This window comes from Crocuta crocuta, unplaced genomic scaffold (genome assembly GCF_008692635.1).
Source record: "Crocuta crocuta isolate KB4526 unplaced genomic scaffold, BGI_CrCroc_1.0 scaffold162, whole genome shotgun sequence".
Classification (NCBI taxonomy): domain Eukaryota; kingdom Metazoa; phylum Chordata; class Mammalia; order Carnivora; family Hyaenidae; genus Crocuta; species Crocuta crocuta.
The window spans coordinates 5,823,512-5,841,068 of record NW_027529433.1 but is presented as its reverse complement, the minus strand read 5'-3'; the positions used below and the strand labels follow the sequence as shown (position 1 = coordinate 5,841,068).

The 17,557-nt window shown below is 39.4% G+C and overlaps 1 protein-coding gene across 1 annotated transcript in view; it reads left to right on the top strand.

Moving 5' to 3' along the window:
- The first annotated feature begins 14,138 nt into the window (after positions 1-14,138).
- Positions 14,139-17,557, top strand: part of AGGF1 (angiogenic factor with G-patch and FHA domains 1) — a 30,875-nt gene continuing 27,456 nt past the window's right edge. Inside the window, exon 1 of the mRNA XM_077759906.1 lies at positions 14,139-14,715. Within this exon, the coding sequence (XP_077616032.1) occupies positions 14,506-14,715 (210 nt within the window). The 5' untranslated portion in view covers positions 14,139-14,505. The remainder of the gene's footprint in view (positions 14,716-17,557) is intronic.

Sequence of the window (17,557 nt, the reverse complement as noted above, 5' to 3'; positions counted from 1 at the left end):
TAACTCACATTTAAATCTCCCTCAGGACCTAGCAAAGTTCTGTGCATATAGTAGATAGATAATAAACATTGGCTGAGTATTTTTTGAGGGGAATAATGCTAATTGAATTAAGTGTTAACTTTCAAATTCCTTTTTTTAATTTTTTTTTAATATTTATTCATTTTTGAGAGACAGAGTACAAGCTGAGGTGGAGCAGAGAGAGAAGGAGACACAGAATCGGAAGCAGGCTCCAGGCTATGAGCACAGAGCCTGATGTGGGGCTCGAACTCACAAACTGTGAGATCATGACCTGAGCCGAAGTTGGCCACTCAACCAACGAAACCACCCAGGTGCCCAACTTTCAGATTCCTATAGGTTCTGCTACTAAAGGTTCTCCCATTTCTTTCATTTTATTATTTAAAGTTTCATTAACATAAACTAATTTTAAAACCTGGGAACTTAAAAAAACAAAAAACAAAAAACAAAGCTTGGAGCTTTACCTAAATAAAAGGGGGTGTGGTGGGGGGGAAATTACCTATTATCTCTCAACCATATATATGACCCATATATATTATGGTGTTTACCCAGGCTATCTTCTATGCATATGTACACATATATAGAAATGAAATACAGTGTTTTGCAATTTGATTTTTCACACTAAAAATATGTAATCTACATGCATTTAAATATAATCAATATATCCACATATTACTATCTTGACAGCTACAGAGCATTTCATTGTATGGATATACTTTATAGTTCTGCACTTATATTACTTTTCAATTTTTGACTTTTCAAAGCCAGCTAAGATCTTGTTTTTTGGCCTCAGCTATCTTGTTAGCTTGAGACCCACTTGTCAAAGAGACTCACTATGTCCTGTGTGGTAATAGCAACCTTTAAATCCATCATCACCTAGATGGATTTACCTGGTGGTTGATTGCATGAGATCTTTTTTGTACCCTTAACCAAACTGTGTGGTTAACAAATAAAGAAAACTGTGCTTATTCATTAAATCTACCTCATTTTTTAAAAAAAGATTTTAATTTTTTAATGTTTATTTACTTGAGAGAGAGAGAAAAAGAGCAAGCGGCAGAAGGATAGAGAGAGGGAGACAGAGAATCTGAAGAAGACTCTACACTGTCAGCACAGACCCTGATGTGGGGCTTGAACCCACAAACCATGAGATCATGACCTGAGCCAAAGTTGAACACTTAACTGACTAAGCCACCCAGGCGTCCCTACTTCATTCTTTTGATAAGGAAAATGTATCTGAGAATATATTAGACTTGAAAATGACCATGTCTTATGACACTTTGTATCTGAGTGAGATTCATTGTCTATAAAAATCTCTTGGGAATTTCAGACTCTGGGTCACTTATAAAGAAACACTGATGAAATTGAAATCAGTCACAATGAATCAGACAAAAAAAAATGAAGGTGAGAATTCATTCAAATACTCAAAAATGTTAATGATTTCACACTGGTTTCCCTTTTTTCTCCCTCTTTGAAAATGATCATCAGTTAATCTGTGTAGTCTTTTGCATAGATAAACTTAATCCCCACTCTAAATACTTTATTTTTAGTCATTGGCTGATTAAATCAAATCTGCTGGGGGTGCCTGGCTGGCTTAGTCTTGATTTGGGGATCATGAGTTTGAGCCCCATGTTTGGTGTACCGGTTACTTAAATAAATAAAGCTTAAAAAAAGCACCCAACTCTGCTTGTTTTCTTCACTACGGGTAATTAGGCAGGCCAGGGTGGAGTTGGTGATGGTTATCAGCTAGCCTTCCCTGCACTGGGTCACCCCCTCCCTGTTACTGAAAAGCCTGCTCTACAGAGACAGTTTAGGGTGAGGAAATGGAGACTATGGCAATAACCAGCTGAAGAAGATGCATCACCATCTCTTCCTGTCCATTAACCTAGTCAGAGTATAGCCCAAGTCACAGTAAACCATGGCCTGCCCCAAGCCTCCTAGGATACCCAATTACCAAGAATCCAAAAGACCATATCGTAGTAAACTAAATAAAAGAAATAACCAAAGGCAAAATAGTGGAGAATATTTGGGAAATGGCACAAAGTGATTAATAAACCTGTAGAGATCATTGATTCATACCTTATGAATTAAATTCTATAGGCGCACAAGGGATACAGGAGTGCTGATGCATAGGGGCACATGTACCCCACTGTTCATAGCAGCACTTTCAACAATAGCCAAACCATAGAAAGAGCCTAAATGTCCATCAATTGACAAATGGATCAAGAAGATGTGGTTTATATATGCAATAGAATACTACATAGCAATGAGAAAGTATGAAATCTGGCCATGTGTAGCAACATGGATGGAACTTGAGGGTGTTATGCTGAGCGAAATAAGTCAGGCAGAGAAGGACAGATACCATATATTTTCACTCATGTGTGGAACAGGAGAAACTTAACAGAAGGCCATGGGGGAGGGGAAAGGGGAAAAATAGTTAAGGAGAGGGAGAAAGGCAAACCATAAGAGACTCTTAAATACTGAGAACAAACTGAGGATTGATGGGGGTAGGGGAGAGTGGAAAAGGGGTGATGGGCATGGAGGAGGGCACTTATTGGGGTGAGCACTGGGTGTTATATGGAAACGAATTTGACAATAAACTATAAAAGAAAAAACTTCTATAGGTGCATAATGTATTAAAGAAAAGTTATTGGGTCTCTGAATACCATGTGTTTCTGACATTTTCTAGACCTTGAGATCAGATATGAGTACTCAGTCCATCCAGCACTATACACTGACGCTGTAATTAAGACTAAGTGAAGTGAAAAGGCTTGTCACAGATGTGTCATAGAAAATGTTATGATTCATCTACCTACAATGCAATTTAGAATCTGGAAATATGTTGCCAATTTCTTTGCCATTAGAGAGGACCGAATTGTACATAATACATTGTCTGTTATTTATGACTCACGTCTAAAATTTTTCTTGGTTAATGAATTGATTCTTTGTGTAACTATTAATCTGATAACTGGTGTTTTACAGTAGTAAAAAAAAGAAGGTATTGATATTCTACAATTGTTGCTCAAGGAAGCCCATAAAATGGAATGCTGTCATTTCATTGTTTCTTGGTAAAGACCTGTTCCATTTCCTATACCAAGTGTGCTATAGATTAACTTTCAAGCAGTGTAGGGTAATTGAATTTATTTCTGTATTTTTCAAAAACTTATTGGAACCTAGAAACATTCTATGAGTAGCAGGAATCATTATTTTATCTGAAGTTTCTCTCTGTTGGAGGGAGATTGATAGTACATCCGCTCTGGATTGGAACCACACACATTCTGTCCCTTACTTGCTGAGTGACCTTAGGTGGGTTACTTCACCTCTCCAACCCGTTTCCTCCAGTGTAAAATGGGGATGATAATAGTTTTGGCTTTGAAGGACTTTTAATTTTTTATTTTGAAATAATTGGAGATTCACAAGAATAGTATAGTGAGATCCCATGTATCCATTACCTAGCATACGCCACCAGGGGCATCTTATTTAACTATAGTCCATGATCAAAACCAAGAAATTAATTTATACAATACAATTAATTAGACCATAGTTCTGACTCAGATTTCACCAGTTTTTGCCTACACTCATGTTTTTTAAATTTTGTTTTTGTTTTCTTTTTTTAAGTAAGCTCTAGGCCTAATATGGGGCTCACACTCACAACTCACAACTCCAGGATTATGAGTAGTATGCTCTAATGACTAAGCCAGTCAGATACCACTTAGATCCTCCTTTTTTTCTCTTTAGAGCTTTGTCTAGAATTCTGTAGCACTTTATCACATATAAGCATCGCTACAATCAAGACACAAATATGTGGATTAAATACAGTTAATCATTTAAAGTGTGTAGCACATGAGGTAGCATATGGAAAGAACTAAGTAAATGTTACCTATCAAGATTATTAGGTGAAATGAGATGATCTTACTTATTCATTGCTTCCTAATTTCATGAGGTGCTTGGTTGGTTGACAGAAATAGTGTTTTAGAAGCTAGAAGCAAAGCACTTGTATAACCCATGTTTCAAAATTGTTTCTTTTTTTATGGTGTGTTCATATCCCCAAGACTTGGAAGACATAGGGACATAACCTTCCTCCCAAGGTTAACTAATTCCTAGAGATAGCAAATAACTTGATTGTGGAATTGCCTTTGTTATGCAGACCACACCCCCACAGGTCTCCTTTCTTGAGTCTCCTGAAATTATTCACCCCACCCTCCTCATCAGCTCCTTGACTATAAATCTCCACTTCTCCTTGTATATGGAGTTGAGTCCAATCTCTTTGTTCTGTTGTAAGAGTCTTGGCATCTACACCTAGGGCAGCAGTCCTGAATAAATTCTTCCTTACAAGTGTCAGAGTAACCTTTTTCTTTTAAGAACTCCAAGCCCAGTCAATACTAGAGATCACCAATGTGCATTTCCCAGCATTAACGGAGTCTTGAGGAGGCTTCCTGATTGCTTGGGGTAAATGGTAAGAGGGCCAAATTAAAACATATACCATTCCTCCCAGTATTTCATCATTCCTTATATGAAGAACAAAGAGAAATCACATTTTAAGATGCAGTAAAATTGGTACATGGAAAAACATTATCAAAGACTTAAAATAAGATGATCACAATATCCCAGTTATCATCCCATTTATGTAGTAAAGTTAACTTAAATGAGGATTCTAAGATGGGGATATACTTTTCTGATAAATGACTTTGCTCCCAGAGCCCTATGTGTTTCTGATGCCAGCATTTATCACAGTATGTCCCCATAATCTCTTGTCTGAGAATCTTCCAGGCCAGAGATGAGACAGGTGTGGGAGGTGCCCACAGGCTCTGGATGATCAGAACCTCCAGGCAATATTTGGTCTCCTATGATATATGACACCTACCAGAAGTTAATTCTCTGGCAGGGGCAACTTTGGGAAATACTAATGCTTCACTGCCACCTTCTGGTCAAAATGTGTTTTGTAATCTATCTTCATGTTTTTTGGGTTTCCATAAAAAGGATTTTAGAGAAGTTAAATCCCTGTCAGATTAGCGATCCTATGTTGCCCATGGCAACCAACATGGATAGAATAGTATATATTTCTTGAAAATTTTTCCAAAGATGTGCATGCATATGTATGTCTATTTATATCACTGAATACTGTTCTGAATCTGTAAGGGTATAAAAACCAGAACATTGTAACCTGTATTTCTAGAGGTTTTAAAAAAATAATTTATAAAATGCTTTCACATTTGACCACTCTATTAATTTGAGAGACCAGTAGGCATGATTAATAAAATGATTTTACAGCAATCCCTTAAAAAGATGGGCTTATTAACGAGCCCTTAACTTCATTACAGATATTTTGTCTTATTAATCTTTTTAACTTTTCTAGAACAATTCCATATATGCTTTTTTCATTAGTAAGCCTATTTTTGCACTCAAAATATAATTTTGTTTACAAAAATGACATATACATTTTATGAAAACATCTATTATGCAGAAGAAACTTTAATAATCATATTAATAATCATATGCTCCAGGCATAGGAGCGCCTGGATGGCTCAGTTGGATAAGTGTCCGACTTCGGCTCAGGTCATGATCTCACGGTTCATGGGTCCGAGACCCGCTTTGGGCTCTGTGCTGACAGCTAGCACAGAGCCTGGAGCCTGTTTCAGATTCTGTGTCTCCCTCTCTCTCTGACCCTTCCCTGCTCACGTTGTCTGTCTGTCTGTCTGTCTGTCTGTCTCTCTCACTTTCTCTCTCTCTCAGAAATAAATAAAAACATTAAAAAAATAATCAACACACATATATATTAATGCCTTATGCATCATATTCAGTTTATGGTTCAAGGCAATGGTGGTGGTGGTGGTGGTGACAATGATGATGATGATAACGTGCAGAGAACTGATGGCATATGGCTAAGAGCACTGTTCCTGAAAGCAAATTGTCTGAATTTGAGTGTCAGCTCTGACTCTCGCTGGCTGTGTTATTTTAATGAGGTTACGTAATCTGTGGGCTGTAATTTCTTCATCTGTAAAATGGAGGTGATCATGATAATAATAGTACCTATCCCACGGGATTGTGATGAGAAACAGGTTAATATGTGCACAGTGCTCAGAATACTACCTAGCATGCAATAGTACATAAGTGAATTATTTTTGTAAAGTAATTAGACAATGGCTGGTACTTAGCAAGTATTATGTAAACATTAAGGAAAGCAATAATCATAATAATTAATATTACCACGTGCCAAGTGCTAAATCTGGCACCTTACATGCATTATTGCTTTTCATCTACCCACCATCCTATGTGAAGGGTATTATTTAATCTCCATTTTGGGAATTAGGAAACAAGCACAGTATGCTTAAGTAACTTGCCCAATGTCACGTAGTTAGCATATAGCACAGCCAAAATTTAGTTGACCTGTCTCTTTCTAATTTTTTTCAATGTTTGTTTATTTTAAAGAGCAAGGGTGCAAGCTGAGAAGGAGCAGAGAGAGAGGTAGAGAGGATCTGAAGAAGGCTCCACACTGTCAGCACAGAGCCCAACGTGGGGTTCAAACTCACATTCCATGAGATCATGACCGGAGCCAGAGTCAGATGCTTAACTGACTGAGCCACACAGGTGTCCCTAACCTGTATCTATCTAAAAGTTACTTTACTCACCCATACACGTCCCTGTATATTTATACCACTTCAGTAATTTATCATGTTAATCGTACACTATTTGAGGTCCTCTCTAATCCTAATGTGCTACCTAAACGCCAAATTTTGTCTTTCTCTTTTAGGGTTTTGGCATATATTCAAATGAGCCTTAGTTTATCAATAACTATGTTACATCAGGATACATTTAATGCCAAACTAAATACCATGACTGTTTAATCAACATATGATGATAATAAAGAAGTGGTTAGGCACACAATCTCTCCTTTTTCTTCAAGGGACCATTTCAACAAAATAATGCCATGACTTTTGTGATTAAAGAATCCGTCATTGTTATCTTCCATTTAATTCTCATGAACTAGAGCAAGGGAAGAGGTGCATGTATTATAATCAATGATAGGATCATGTCCAGGCCCTGCCTGAAAATATCAAGAAAGTAAATATATATTCTTGACACTCTAATACTTCCTTTGCTTAATTTTAATTTTCTGTCTTATATTCTTAAAAACTTTTAATTATTACAAGAGAATTGTCAATAGCTACTTCTCTATCTTGGGGAGAGAAGGGCAGGGAGGGAGGAAGGCTCTTCCAGCATCACAATACATCCAGCTGGCAACCTGCATCTCAAGGACAAGTGTGCGATGCTTCTACACAGCCACTCTGCTTGGGTGTCCAATATAAGACCCCATCAGTCCTCTCGCTGTTAAGATAGGTTTCTGGTTGTCTTGGGAATATTGTATGCACTTGGTAGCAAAGTGAGGAGAAGGGGTGGTCTGCAAGGCCTCCTAGGTAGTCAGTGGTGGGGAGAATACAGTAGGAATGAAATTCTTATAGATTCCAAGGAAAGGAAGTGACCAGAGTCCTCTGGTGCAGGAGGTGGAGACATTCTCTTGAATCAAAGCAGGGCAAATGACAGGTGATGATGGCTCAGTTTCCAGTCATTTCTTGGGCCCTGCATCCTTCGCCTTCATGGTGGTCCTTCCTCTGATCTACCTGCCCAGCTCTTCCAGGGAAAAGTGCACTCTCTCTTCTAGAGCGATGTTTCCTTGCTTCCAACCCAGCACCTAAACCTATCCTTTAGTTTAACTCCTTAACTTCTCTAAGGATGTTTCCCTTACTATATTTTCTATGATAACTTTTAGCATTTTTATCCTTTAAGCATAACTTCCATTGCATTTTTAGACTTGTAGTTCTATGGAATAAATTGCATTCAACGAATGATATGGCTCTAGGGATATAGTAATCTTGTTTTATCATTAAAATTTTGTATGATTTCTTAAGTAATGTCTCTCTCTCTCCCACTAGACTGTAAATGACAGTGAACTGACTCTATTTTCATTCGCCATTGTACCCCCAGAGCCCAGTAGTATGCCTGGAATGTGCCTGGTATCCCATAAATATTGGTTGAACAAATAGATGTTACCTAATTTTGCCTTTAAAGCCAACCTTGAAGAATTTTTAAATGTTTATTTATTTGAGAGAGAGAAAGAGAGAGAAAGTGAGTTAGGGAGGGGCAGAGAGAGAGAGGGAGATAGCGAATCTCAAATAGGCTCTGCACTGACAGTGCAGAGCCCCATGGGGGGCTTGAACTCATTAACCATGAGATCATGACTTGAGCTGAAATTAAGAGTTAGGTGTTCAATTGACTGAGCCACCCAGGTGACCCCAACTTGAAGATTTTATTAATATTTTAGAAATAAAGATGAAGAAGAATATTGGCAGACCCATACTAAAGACCTATGTCTTGTTCTGTGTCCAAGTCTCCAGTTCTTACCCAGATGAGTTAAAGCTTTATTACACATGATTGTTTCATTGACGGGTTATGGTGACCTGGAGTAGCTGTGTTGAGAATAATTAAGGGTAGGGAGAAGAGGAAGAAAGAGAAGAGTTGAAGATTTTGAAGTCAAGCCTGGCCTCAACAGGATCCTTCTATCCTTCTGGTTTGCTTTCCTTAGGGTATGGTCTTCATGTTCATGGTTGCTTCATGGTCACAATGAGGCTGCTCTGCCTCCAGCATAATATCCCCTGTCCCGGTAGGAAAAAGAAAAAGAAGGGCAAAGATAGAAGGCTGAATCTGTCATTTTTTATTGGAAAGCAATAGCTTTGCCAGAAACCTTGCCTCTAGACTTCTAATGACACATCATTGGTCATAACTATGTCACATAGTCACCCAGCTGCAAGGAAGGGTGAGAAATATAGATATTAGGTATGTTGCTACCCTGAACAAAATTTGCGTTCTCTTGTAAGAAGAAAGGAGGATGTCTATTGGGTTGATGACTAGCCGTGTCTGCCACAAAAAAACACATTTTAAAATTAAATCCGGGAAGGATTTAAGTCTCAGGATCTTTGAAGGCAACATTTTGAATGAAGTCAACGTTTTGAATAGAAGTTTTTTACAGGCTCAGTCTCAGGACAAAGATATCTACATCCCCAGCATTGGACAATTAGACATAGTTCAGAATAGGCTGGCTTAAGTGATTTTTAAAGAACTAGCCAGCCATCTTCTCACATATACTATAGGATGTCTGAATGTCACCACCAAGCACTGAATAGCCTCAAAAGAATTTAGCAGGATGCATGGTTGCTAGTTTTTGCATTTTTAAATTTTTTTAAATGTTTATTCTTGAGAAGGAGAGAGACAGAGTGTGAGCAGGGGAGGGGCAGAGACAGAGGGAGGCACAGAATTTGGTGTAGGCTCCAGGCTCTGAGCTGTCCACACAGAGCCTGACGTGGGGCTTGAACTCACAGACTGTGAGATCATGACCTGAGCCAAAGTTGGACACTTAACTGACTGAGCCACCCAGGTGCCCCAAGTTTTTTTCAGTTTTTATCCAATTTTAACACTAATAATTCCTCACTTGATGACCAGGTGCATTCAAGGAAGCACTGCTCAAACAGCCTAGTAATAAAATCCCCAATTTTCAACTTGCGTACCTTGAAAACTATTTAAGGGGAATCATTTCACAATACCCAGCAACAGCTCTTGCATCCTTTATTCTCTCTTATTCGCCCACAGATTTTGTTGTATTTGCAGAAGTATCAATCCCCATGGATTGGAACTTTTTAAAAATGGACCTTCAAAGTAGAGTTTGAGAAAGTATTGTTCTAGTCTAAAGCATTGATTTTGCATCTTGAAAACCTAGAATTGGTCCAGTGGAGATTCTCCTTAGAGTCAGCATTCTGAGTATCAGTGATGTGTGTGGGGAGCATGAGTGTGGAGGGGGGCACACGGGAAAATTTACAATATGGTAGTTTTTTTAAATGTTTATTTATTTTGAAAGAGAGAGAGAGAGCAAGAAGGGGAGGGGCAGAAAGAGAGAAAGAGAGAAAGAGAGAGTCCCAAGCAGGCTCTGCACTGTCAGCACAGAGCCTGATGTGGGGCTCAAACTCACAAACTGCGAGATTATGACTAAGGTGAAATCAAGAGTCAGATGCTTAACCAACTGAACCACCCAGGCACCCCTACAATATGATAATTTTTAAATTCAGTATACAATCATAAAATGAAGGTGCAAAATGTATGTATTTCAGTTGGGGATGGAGAAGAGGGGCTTGCCTCATTTCCTTTGGCTTCCTTCCTTTACCATTACTCCATTGTTGTAATGTTACACTCACCCATTCTTTCCTTGGGTCTCAGGGGGTGGAAACAGGTAATGGTCAATTGACCAAAAGTAATATGGAGCAATAAATTAGAACTACTGAAATGCTATGGCTCCCCAGATATTCTTGTGTGACATCAAACAGTGGGATCACATAAGAGAGTTGGCTAACCATTGGGTCCAAGATAAATTATGACAGGTGAATGTTCATTAAGTATAGAATTGATGACATTCTAAATGAAATTGAATATAAATCAAGTTTTAAGTACTTGACAATATTCATCTGTTGCAGAATACAGGAATATCTCTGGTACTTGGACTCTAGCCTGCTGAAACTCACAGGCTCCTGGAGTGGCTCTAGATCAGGTTCAGTATCAGTTAGTTATTACCACATACAAAATACCCCCAAACTCGGTGCTTCCAGTGAACATAATTTGCTATTTCTCATAAGCGTGGGGTGAGGGGGGCTCTGGCTGATCTCTGCTGGGATTCCCAACTGTCTAAGGGTTTCCTGGGATCTCTTATAGCCTAGCTATAGGCTAGCTTAGCTGGAACAGATCTGTTCCGGGTGTCCTTTATCCCCCACCTGAGACCAGCAGATATACCTGGGCATGTTCATCTCATGGCAATGGAAGAAATCCAAGAAAGCAAGCAGAAATACTAAGGCTTCTTGAGATGTAGGCTCAGAGCTGGTCCACTGATCTGGAAATCACCTCACTCAACTAGCCAACTAGCTAAAGCAAATCACATGGCCAAATACAGATTCAAAGGTGGCGGGGAGATTCTGCCTCTTTAGTGAAGGGAACATCCAGCCATTCTGGAAAGCAATCTTGTGGAAAATAATGAAATTAAATGTCTGCCCAAGGAACCAGAGGTCTCATGCCTTGCTACATATTCCAAAGAAATGAATGCACAGGCCAACAAAGTGGAATGAACAAGGGTTTTCATTGTGGTATCAATGGAGAATAATTGATATCTCAGTAGTGGATAATTTAGATGTTGACAAGAAAATGGATAAATTAAATGTGGTATATTTATACATTTATACTTTGGAATACTACACAGCATATATATATATATATATACACACATATATATATATGAACTTTAAAAACATCTCTTAATGTGGAAAAATAAGAAACAGTATAAGACTTAAACCAAATATGACTTATGTAAAATGAACACACACAAAAAACATGTAAGGATAGATTTATATGTAAAGATATATAGGAGCACCTGGCTGGCTTAGTTGGAAGAGCATGTGACTCTTGATCTCAGGGTTATGAGTTTGAGCCCCATGTTGGGTATAGAGATGATTAAAAAAAAAAGTAAGTAAACTTAAAGACATACAACGGACACATGAGAGTGGGTACCCATTGGCAGAAAGGAGGTAATGGGATTGAGGACTTGGGATATAGAGTGACACTAAAACAAGAACAAAAAGAAAGAGGAGCCATTCATGGCCCAATGTTGATAATTTGTTGTGAACTAAGAACTATGACTACAATCTGAGGTATAAAATAATGACTAAGAAAAAAAAATTACAAAACTAAAATGGAATTGTGAAGAGCATCAAATAGTATGCTTCTCTAGGGCACTGGCCATTACAGTAAGTAACTTTTGATCTGAAAACTACCTGTGGCAACAACTGATGACCAACTACTCACCCTATATTTTCTCTCCCCTTCTTACAGAACCCTTTATTATCGGGAATAATGTGTCCAGCCATTATTATCCAGGAATATATGCAATTCCTAGCCACATTTGTAGCAAAGGTGGGTATTGAGATATAAACAGAAGTAATTGAGTGGAGCTTTGGGAAAGTTCTCTTGCACCTTGGTATCTTGTACAATGAATTGACTGGAAGGGTGGAAATAATGCTCTGAAACTACAGACCACAGAGTTAGATAGAGCCTGGGTCCTGAAGACCTGGTGAAGCCACTATACCAGTTCTGGAAGCCTATCTCCAGATTTCTTTAACATAATAGAATAAACTCCTAGTTTGTTTAATAAGCCACTGTAGACTAACCGCTGTTACTAACCTTAATGCAATTCCTGATACACAAGACTTTCTCTTTTTTCTTTAAAAATAAAATTGACACTCTTTTCTTCCAGACTAATGGTCAGAAGTGATAGACTAGCAGCATGATGAAGCCAGAATTTAGGCTGAAATGGATTACCTGAAGACAAACCAAAGAAACACTTTCTCAAGTTGTAGCTAATAAATATTTATTCATTCAATAGCTAAGAGTTAAAACTTGGAATTTCCCATCTGTGAAATGGGGACCTAGGAAGTGTGCTCTATCTCAAAGCTACCTTATACGTGATATTCATGAGATTTCTTACCCCGCAAAGGTGGAGACAGTGGAAAATACAGCTTTTATTTTGAAAGGTTTTGATAAATCCTTAACTAGAGTCATAATGCATTAGGTAAGTCTGAATTTTTTTTGCAGGATATCTCTATTTGCATGTGGGAGGACATACTGTGTCTTCCCACCAAATATCCTTTGATGGCTAGAGTATCACTGTTCCCTTGACATAGGGTGCCTTGCAGAAGGGCTTTTAGGGACTAAAGTATAATGTATGCAGGACTGAGAAAGGGGAGATAGCTGCTGCAGAACTCACTGGCTGTGACTGAAGTTGTGGGCAGTGCAAGTGACTAAAAGCACACTCAACTAGGACATCACACCGGATTTTTTTTGTTTCGCTGGGTTCAGCAAATACCTAAAAACCTGCTCTATGACAGGCATTGTGCTGGACCACAGGAAAGGACTAGCAAGACATAGTCGTTGACCTCTGTAAGTCTCAGGCACATCCTTCTGAGATCAGGCTATAATTCTAACTGACCTTGGTGAAGGGAAGATATTTCAAGAGGCCTTCATCACTTTAAAGGGTGGTGAACAAATGCCAGTTCTACACAGGTGAAAGGCAAATAAATCTGCTGAACCAGAGCATTTTTCTCTCCTGCTTTCACAGAATCTAGCTGCTTATTTTCTCACCAGAGATGTTCCTCTCTGCAACTCAGAGCTAATGAATTTGCTTTCATCTCCTGGGGGCCTCAAATCACAAAATCAGCAGAAATGGTAAGTAAGCAGAGCATCAGAAAAGTATATTCTAGTCCTTGTCTGGCATTATCTCTATAAACCATGACAAATTATTTTTGGAGTTTCAGTATTCTCACCTGTAAAATGAAGAGCTAGAAAAGGGACTGTGCAAAAAGGGTGAAAACTTTTTGCTAGTAAGTGAAGGGGTTTAGGACAGATACTGCCCCCCTCCCAATGTGCCACTTTGACGTGTATTATCTTGAGCTGAAGTCACTAGAGACCGAGAGCTCGAAGAAATTGTTGTCCTTCCTTAACCACAGAAGAATCTAAATTGGGTCTTTTTCAGAACAAGGGTTATTAACAGAGATCTATTTTACTGTAGTGACCCATCTGCGTGGTAGGGCGCACATCTAATTACCAAACATCCGCTTATTTTATCATTCTGTGAAAGTGCAAGTGCATTCCTTCCCTCTTAAGTCCCAAACTCTCTACAATCTTTTTAGTTCAGAATGACATAAAAACCTCATTTTGCTTATTTTTGAAATTTCCTCGTCTACGTGGATTTCCGTATACTCACACCTACTAAATTTGATTTTTCTCCTACTAATATGTCTCATATGAATTTGATTCCCAGTGCAGCTATAAGGACCTTTGAGGAGACAGGAGTTCTTGCTCCTTTACTGGAGAAAGCGACCTTCAACCTAGCTACAGGGCCATGCACGCGTACACTTTCATTCAGACTCTCCGCAGTCGCACAGATAGCCGGCTTGGTAAGGTAGAGAGAATGCGCATGTGTGGTAAGGCCCTTCCCAGGACCCGTAGCTTCCTTTAGATTTTGGCCCCGCCCACCACCAGCATTCTCGTTTCCGGCTCGCCCCGGGAAGCTTCCGAGTTTCTGGCCAGTGGTTTTCTGGCCGACCATTTCTCCGGCGTTTTTCCGGTTTTTTTCGGTTGCTGGGGGAGGTAGTTGCCAATAAAGTTTCCCCGTTTCAAAGTCTGGCGGATTGGGCCGGGCTCATCCTCAGTCCCCTTGCGTATTGCCCGCAGTCCTTCCGGCTACAGGCAAGGAGCTTTAAGGCGTCATGGCCAGGGGCCGATCAGGCCCGGTTGGTCGGAGGCCAACTTTCGTTGCCCGCGCGCTCTCATGGCTTTTGATCCCGCCGGCGACCACCTCAGCGTGAGCGCAGTCCCTCCACGCCCGCGGGCCGCCTTGCGCAAGACTCCATGGCCTCCGAGGCTCCGTCGCCTCCGTTGTCGCCTTCGTCACCTCCCTCCCCCGAGCCTGAGCTGGCCCAGCTGAGGCGGAAGGTGGAGAAGTTGGAACGCGAGTTGCGGAGCTGCAAGCGGCAGGTGCGGGAGATCGAGAAGCTGCTGCATCACACGGAGCGGCTGTACCAGAGCGCAGAGAGCAACAACCAGGAGCTCCGCACCCAGGTGCGCCGTCCGCTTCCAGTCTCGTGCCCTGTCCAATCCAAGGCGATGCCTCTGAAGCCTTTGATAGCCTCGGAGGGGCTCCCTGGCCGGGGCCCAGAACTGTTTATAGAGTTATCTGAAGTAAAAGTTCAGTGCTGTTACAAATCCAAGTACTTAATGGACTAGTGTAAGAGTTCGGGTTCCTCGATTTAGAGAAGTGCGTGACCTGATAGTGGGAAGTGAACTTCATTACCTTAGTTTTCTTTTCTCACTAACGTTCCCTTGGCATTAGGAACGTTTATATTACTTTTTCTATATCGCTTTCGAATTTGTTAAAGCTCTGGACTTGAAGTAGAATCCCATTTATCACTCACTTGGTGTGAAACTGATGTTGAGCCTCGGTTGGCCGTAGAATGAGAATGTTAGTACCACGCAAGTAAATTAAGCGTGAACAAGTGGTTTTAGAGTTTTACAAACTGTTGAACCCTATATATTTGGCAGGCTGTTATTCTGGGCATTTACCATCTTGAGTTTTCTGGTGAAGGTAGGGAGGCTCAAACGGTCTTTGTTAGAGACTTTAACCAGCTCACTCAATTTCCCTAAAATGGAGTAAGGATAAATATTTAAGCAGTCACATTTCTCTACCCCCCTCCCCCTTTAAAACCGAGCATAATATTTTTCCCCCAGCTTGATTTGTTGGGCAGTTAAACTCTCCCAACAAGTTATTTTCCCTTAATTATTAATGTAAGTTGAATTGTTGTCTAGTTCTCTGTGGTATACTGGTTACATTTCCTAAAACTACACATAAAGGCTATACATGAAATGTCAGCAAACTTTGTTATGCTTTGTTATCAAATGATCTGTGAAGATAACTGCCAAGATGAAGTGACTTTCCGTTGTGTAGGTTGTTAATATGACGTTATAGAAAATGTTTGTTTACTCAGTAATTAGTTCTTGAACTCTTAAAATGAATGCGTAAAGACTGCTAGGAGATTACACAAATGGTTAAAATGAGGGAATGGGAAGCAAAATATGACAGCCTTAAAAAAAAGTTTTATAATTATAAATTATTAAAGTAGCGCTTGCTACTAAATCTAAAAGAGAACATTTTCTATCCTTTGAAGAGCCAGCATTTTGTTATTAATATTAATTTATATGATGGTCTTAACATGAAAATTGAAATGCAAAAAAGCCTTGAATCTACTGTTGATACTAGGTCCTCTTTACCCTCTTCCTAGTGAGCCGCCCTTGGTGGTGGGTGTGGTTTGAATGTTAACTGTCATCCCAAATCTCTAAATAGTATTTTATCTGGAGTGGCTTGAGAATTGACGGTGAACTGACAAACGTAATACAGGTTTGGGAGTCAAAAGAACTTTGTGCAAATTACTTTGTTCAGATTCCTCATGTAAAATGGTGATGAGGGTCACTATTTTGTGAGGTTTTTTGAAAAATTAATGAGAGGTTATCCAGAGTACTAAGTTCAGTGCCTAGGATGTAGCAAGATACTAAAGAAATTATCTAGTTCATAGTAATAGTGATAGTAGCCAGAGCCAGGACTGGGACAAGGCTACCAAGTAACCCAGGGCAAAAAATTTAAGGAGTAGTCATTGTCTGGTACCGATCCTCTACTTCTTTGAAGCTGAGAATGAGCGCCTCCTTAAATTGTGTGGTCTAGGTGCCTTGCTTGCTTCACTTTAGTTCCAGTGAGTGATACTAATAGGATCCGATAACTAGCGAAGTGCTTAGATAATAATTGTGTAATCAGTCTGACCACCTTTCTCTTTGTAAGCTTTATTTATATATCATTAAATATTTAAGGTTTTGGGTTTTTATTTTTTAAAAAATTTTTTTAATAGTTTATTTTTGAGACAGAGAGAGACAGAGCATGAGTGGGGGAGGGGCAGAGAGAGAGGAAGACCCAGAATCTGAAGCAGGCTCCAGGCTCAGATCTGTCAGCACAGAGCTTAATGTGGGAGCTCAAACCCACGAACCATGAGATCTGACCTGGGCCGAAATCGGATGCTCAACCAACTGAGCCACCCAGGCGCCCCGTTTTTTTATTTTTTTAGTTTTATGCCTATAATAGACATTGTCTCACGCTGAGATCCTTTCCAAATGAGATGTGTTTACGGGATTGTTCCTCATCTGCTTATGGGTGTTTCCCCACTGCTGCTCTGGCCTTGGCATTCAGTGAGGCACAGGGAGGATAGATGCCCCTCTGAGACAGTCACCTCCATTCCCTTTTGCTGCAGTTACTTAGTCATAAGACTACTATCTAATAAGGGGAAAAAAGTGCATTAAAGTATATGAATATTAATATATTTAGGTGAATAGTTAATTCTAGGTGGAGGACACTGAATGATACTAAATAATTTCATCTGAATAGGAATTAATGTTTTTTTAGATTAATTCTTTAGGGAAAACTGATTAAAATTTAGTATAAAACCATTCTTATTGATCGAAATATGGGATCCTTTTTGAAAAGTCCTGTTAATTTAGTTCATCTGATTTTTGGAGGGAATATTTTGAGTTTAGCAAGAGAGTATAAGAATAAAAACATTTCTGGGCTGCCTGGCTAGCTCAGTTGGAAGAACTTGTGACTCTTGATCTCAGGGTTATGAGTTCAAGCCCAATACTGGTGTAGAGATTACTTAAATAACCTAAAAAAAAAAACATTTCCGTATGCAGGTGTGAGAGATGAAAGTCAGTTATAGCATTTTTAATTTTTCTGAAAAGGAGACTAGCAGCTTTGATGCTTCTCTAAAACTTTAGCAAGAAATATAATTATTATAGTTTCAGGAGGATGGTATGTATAATATTAGATTGCTATATGGTTTATTTTCCTAAAGTCTTGTTTTTTTTT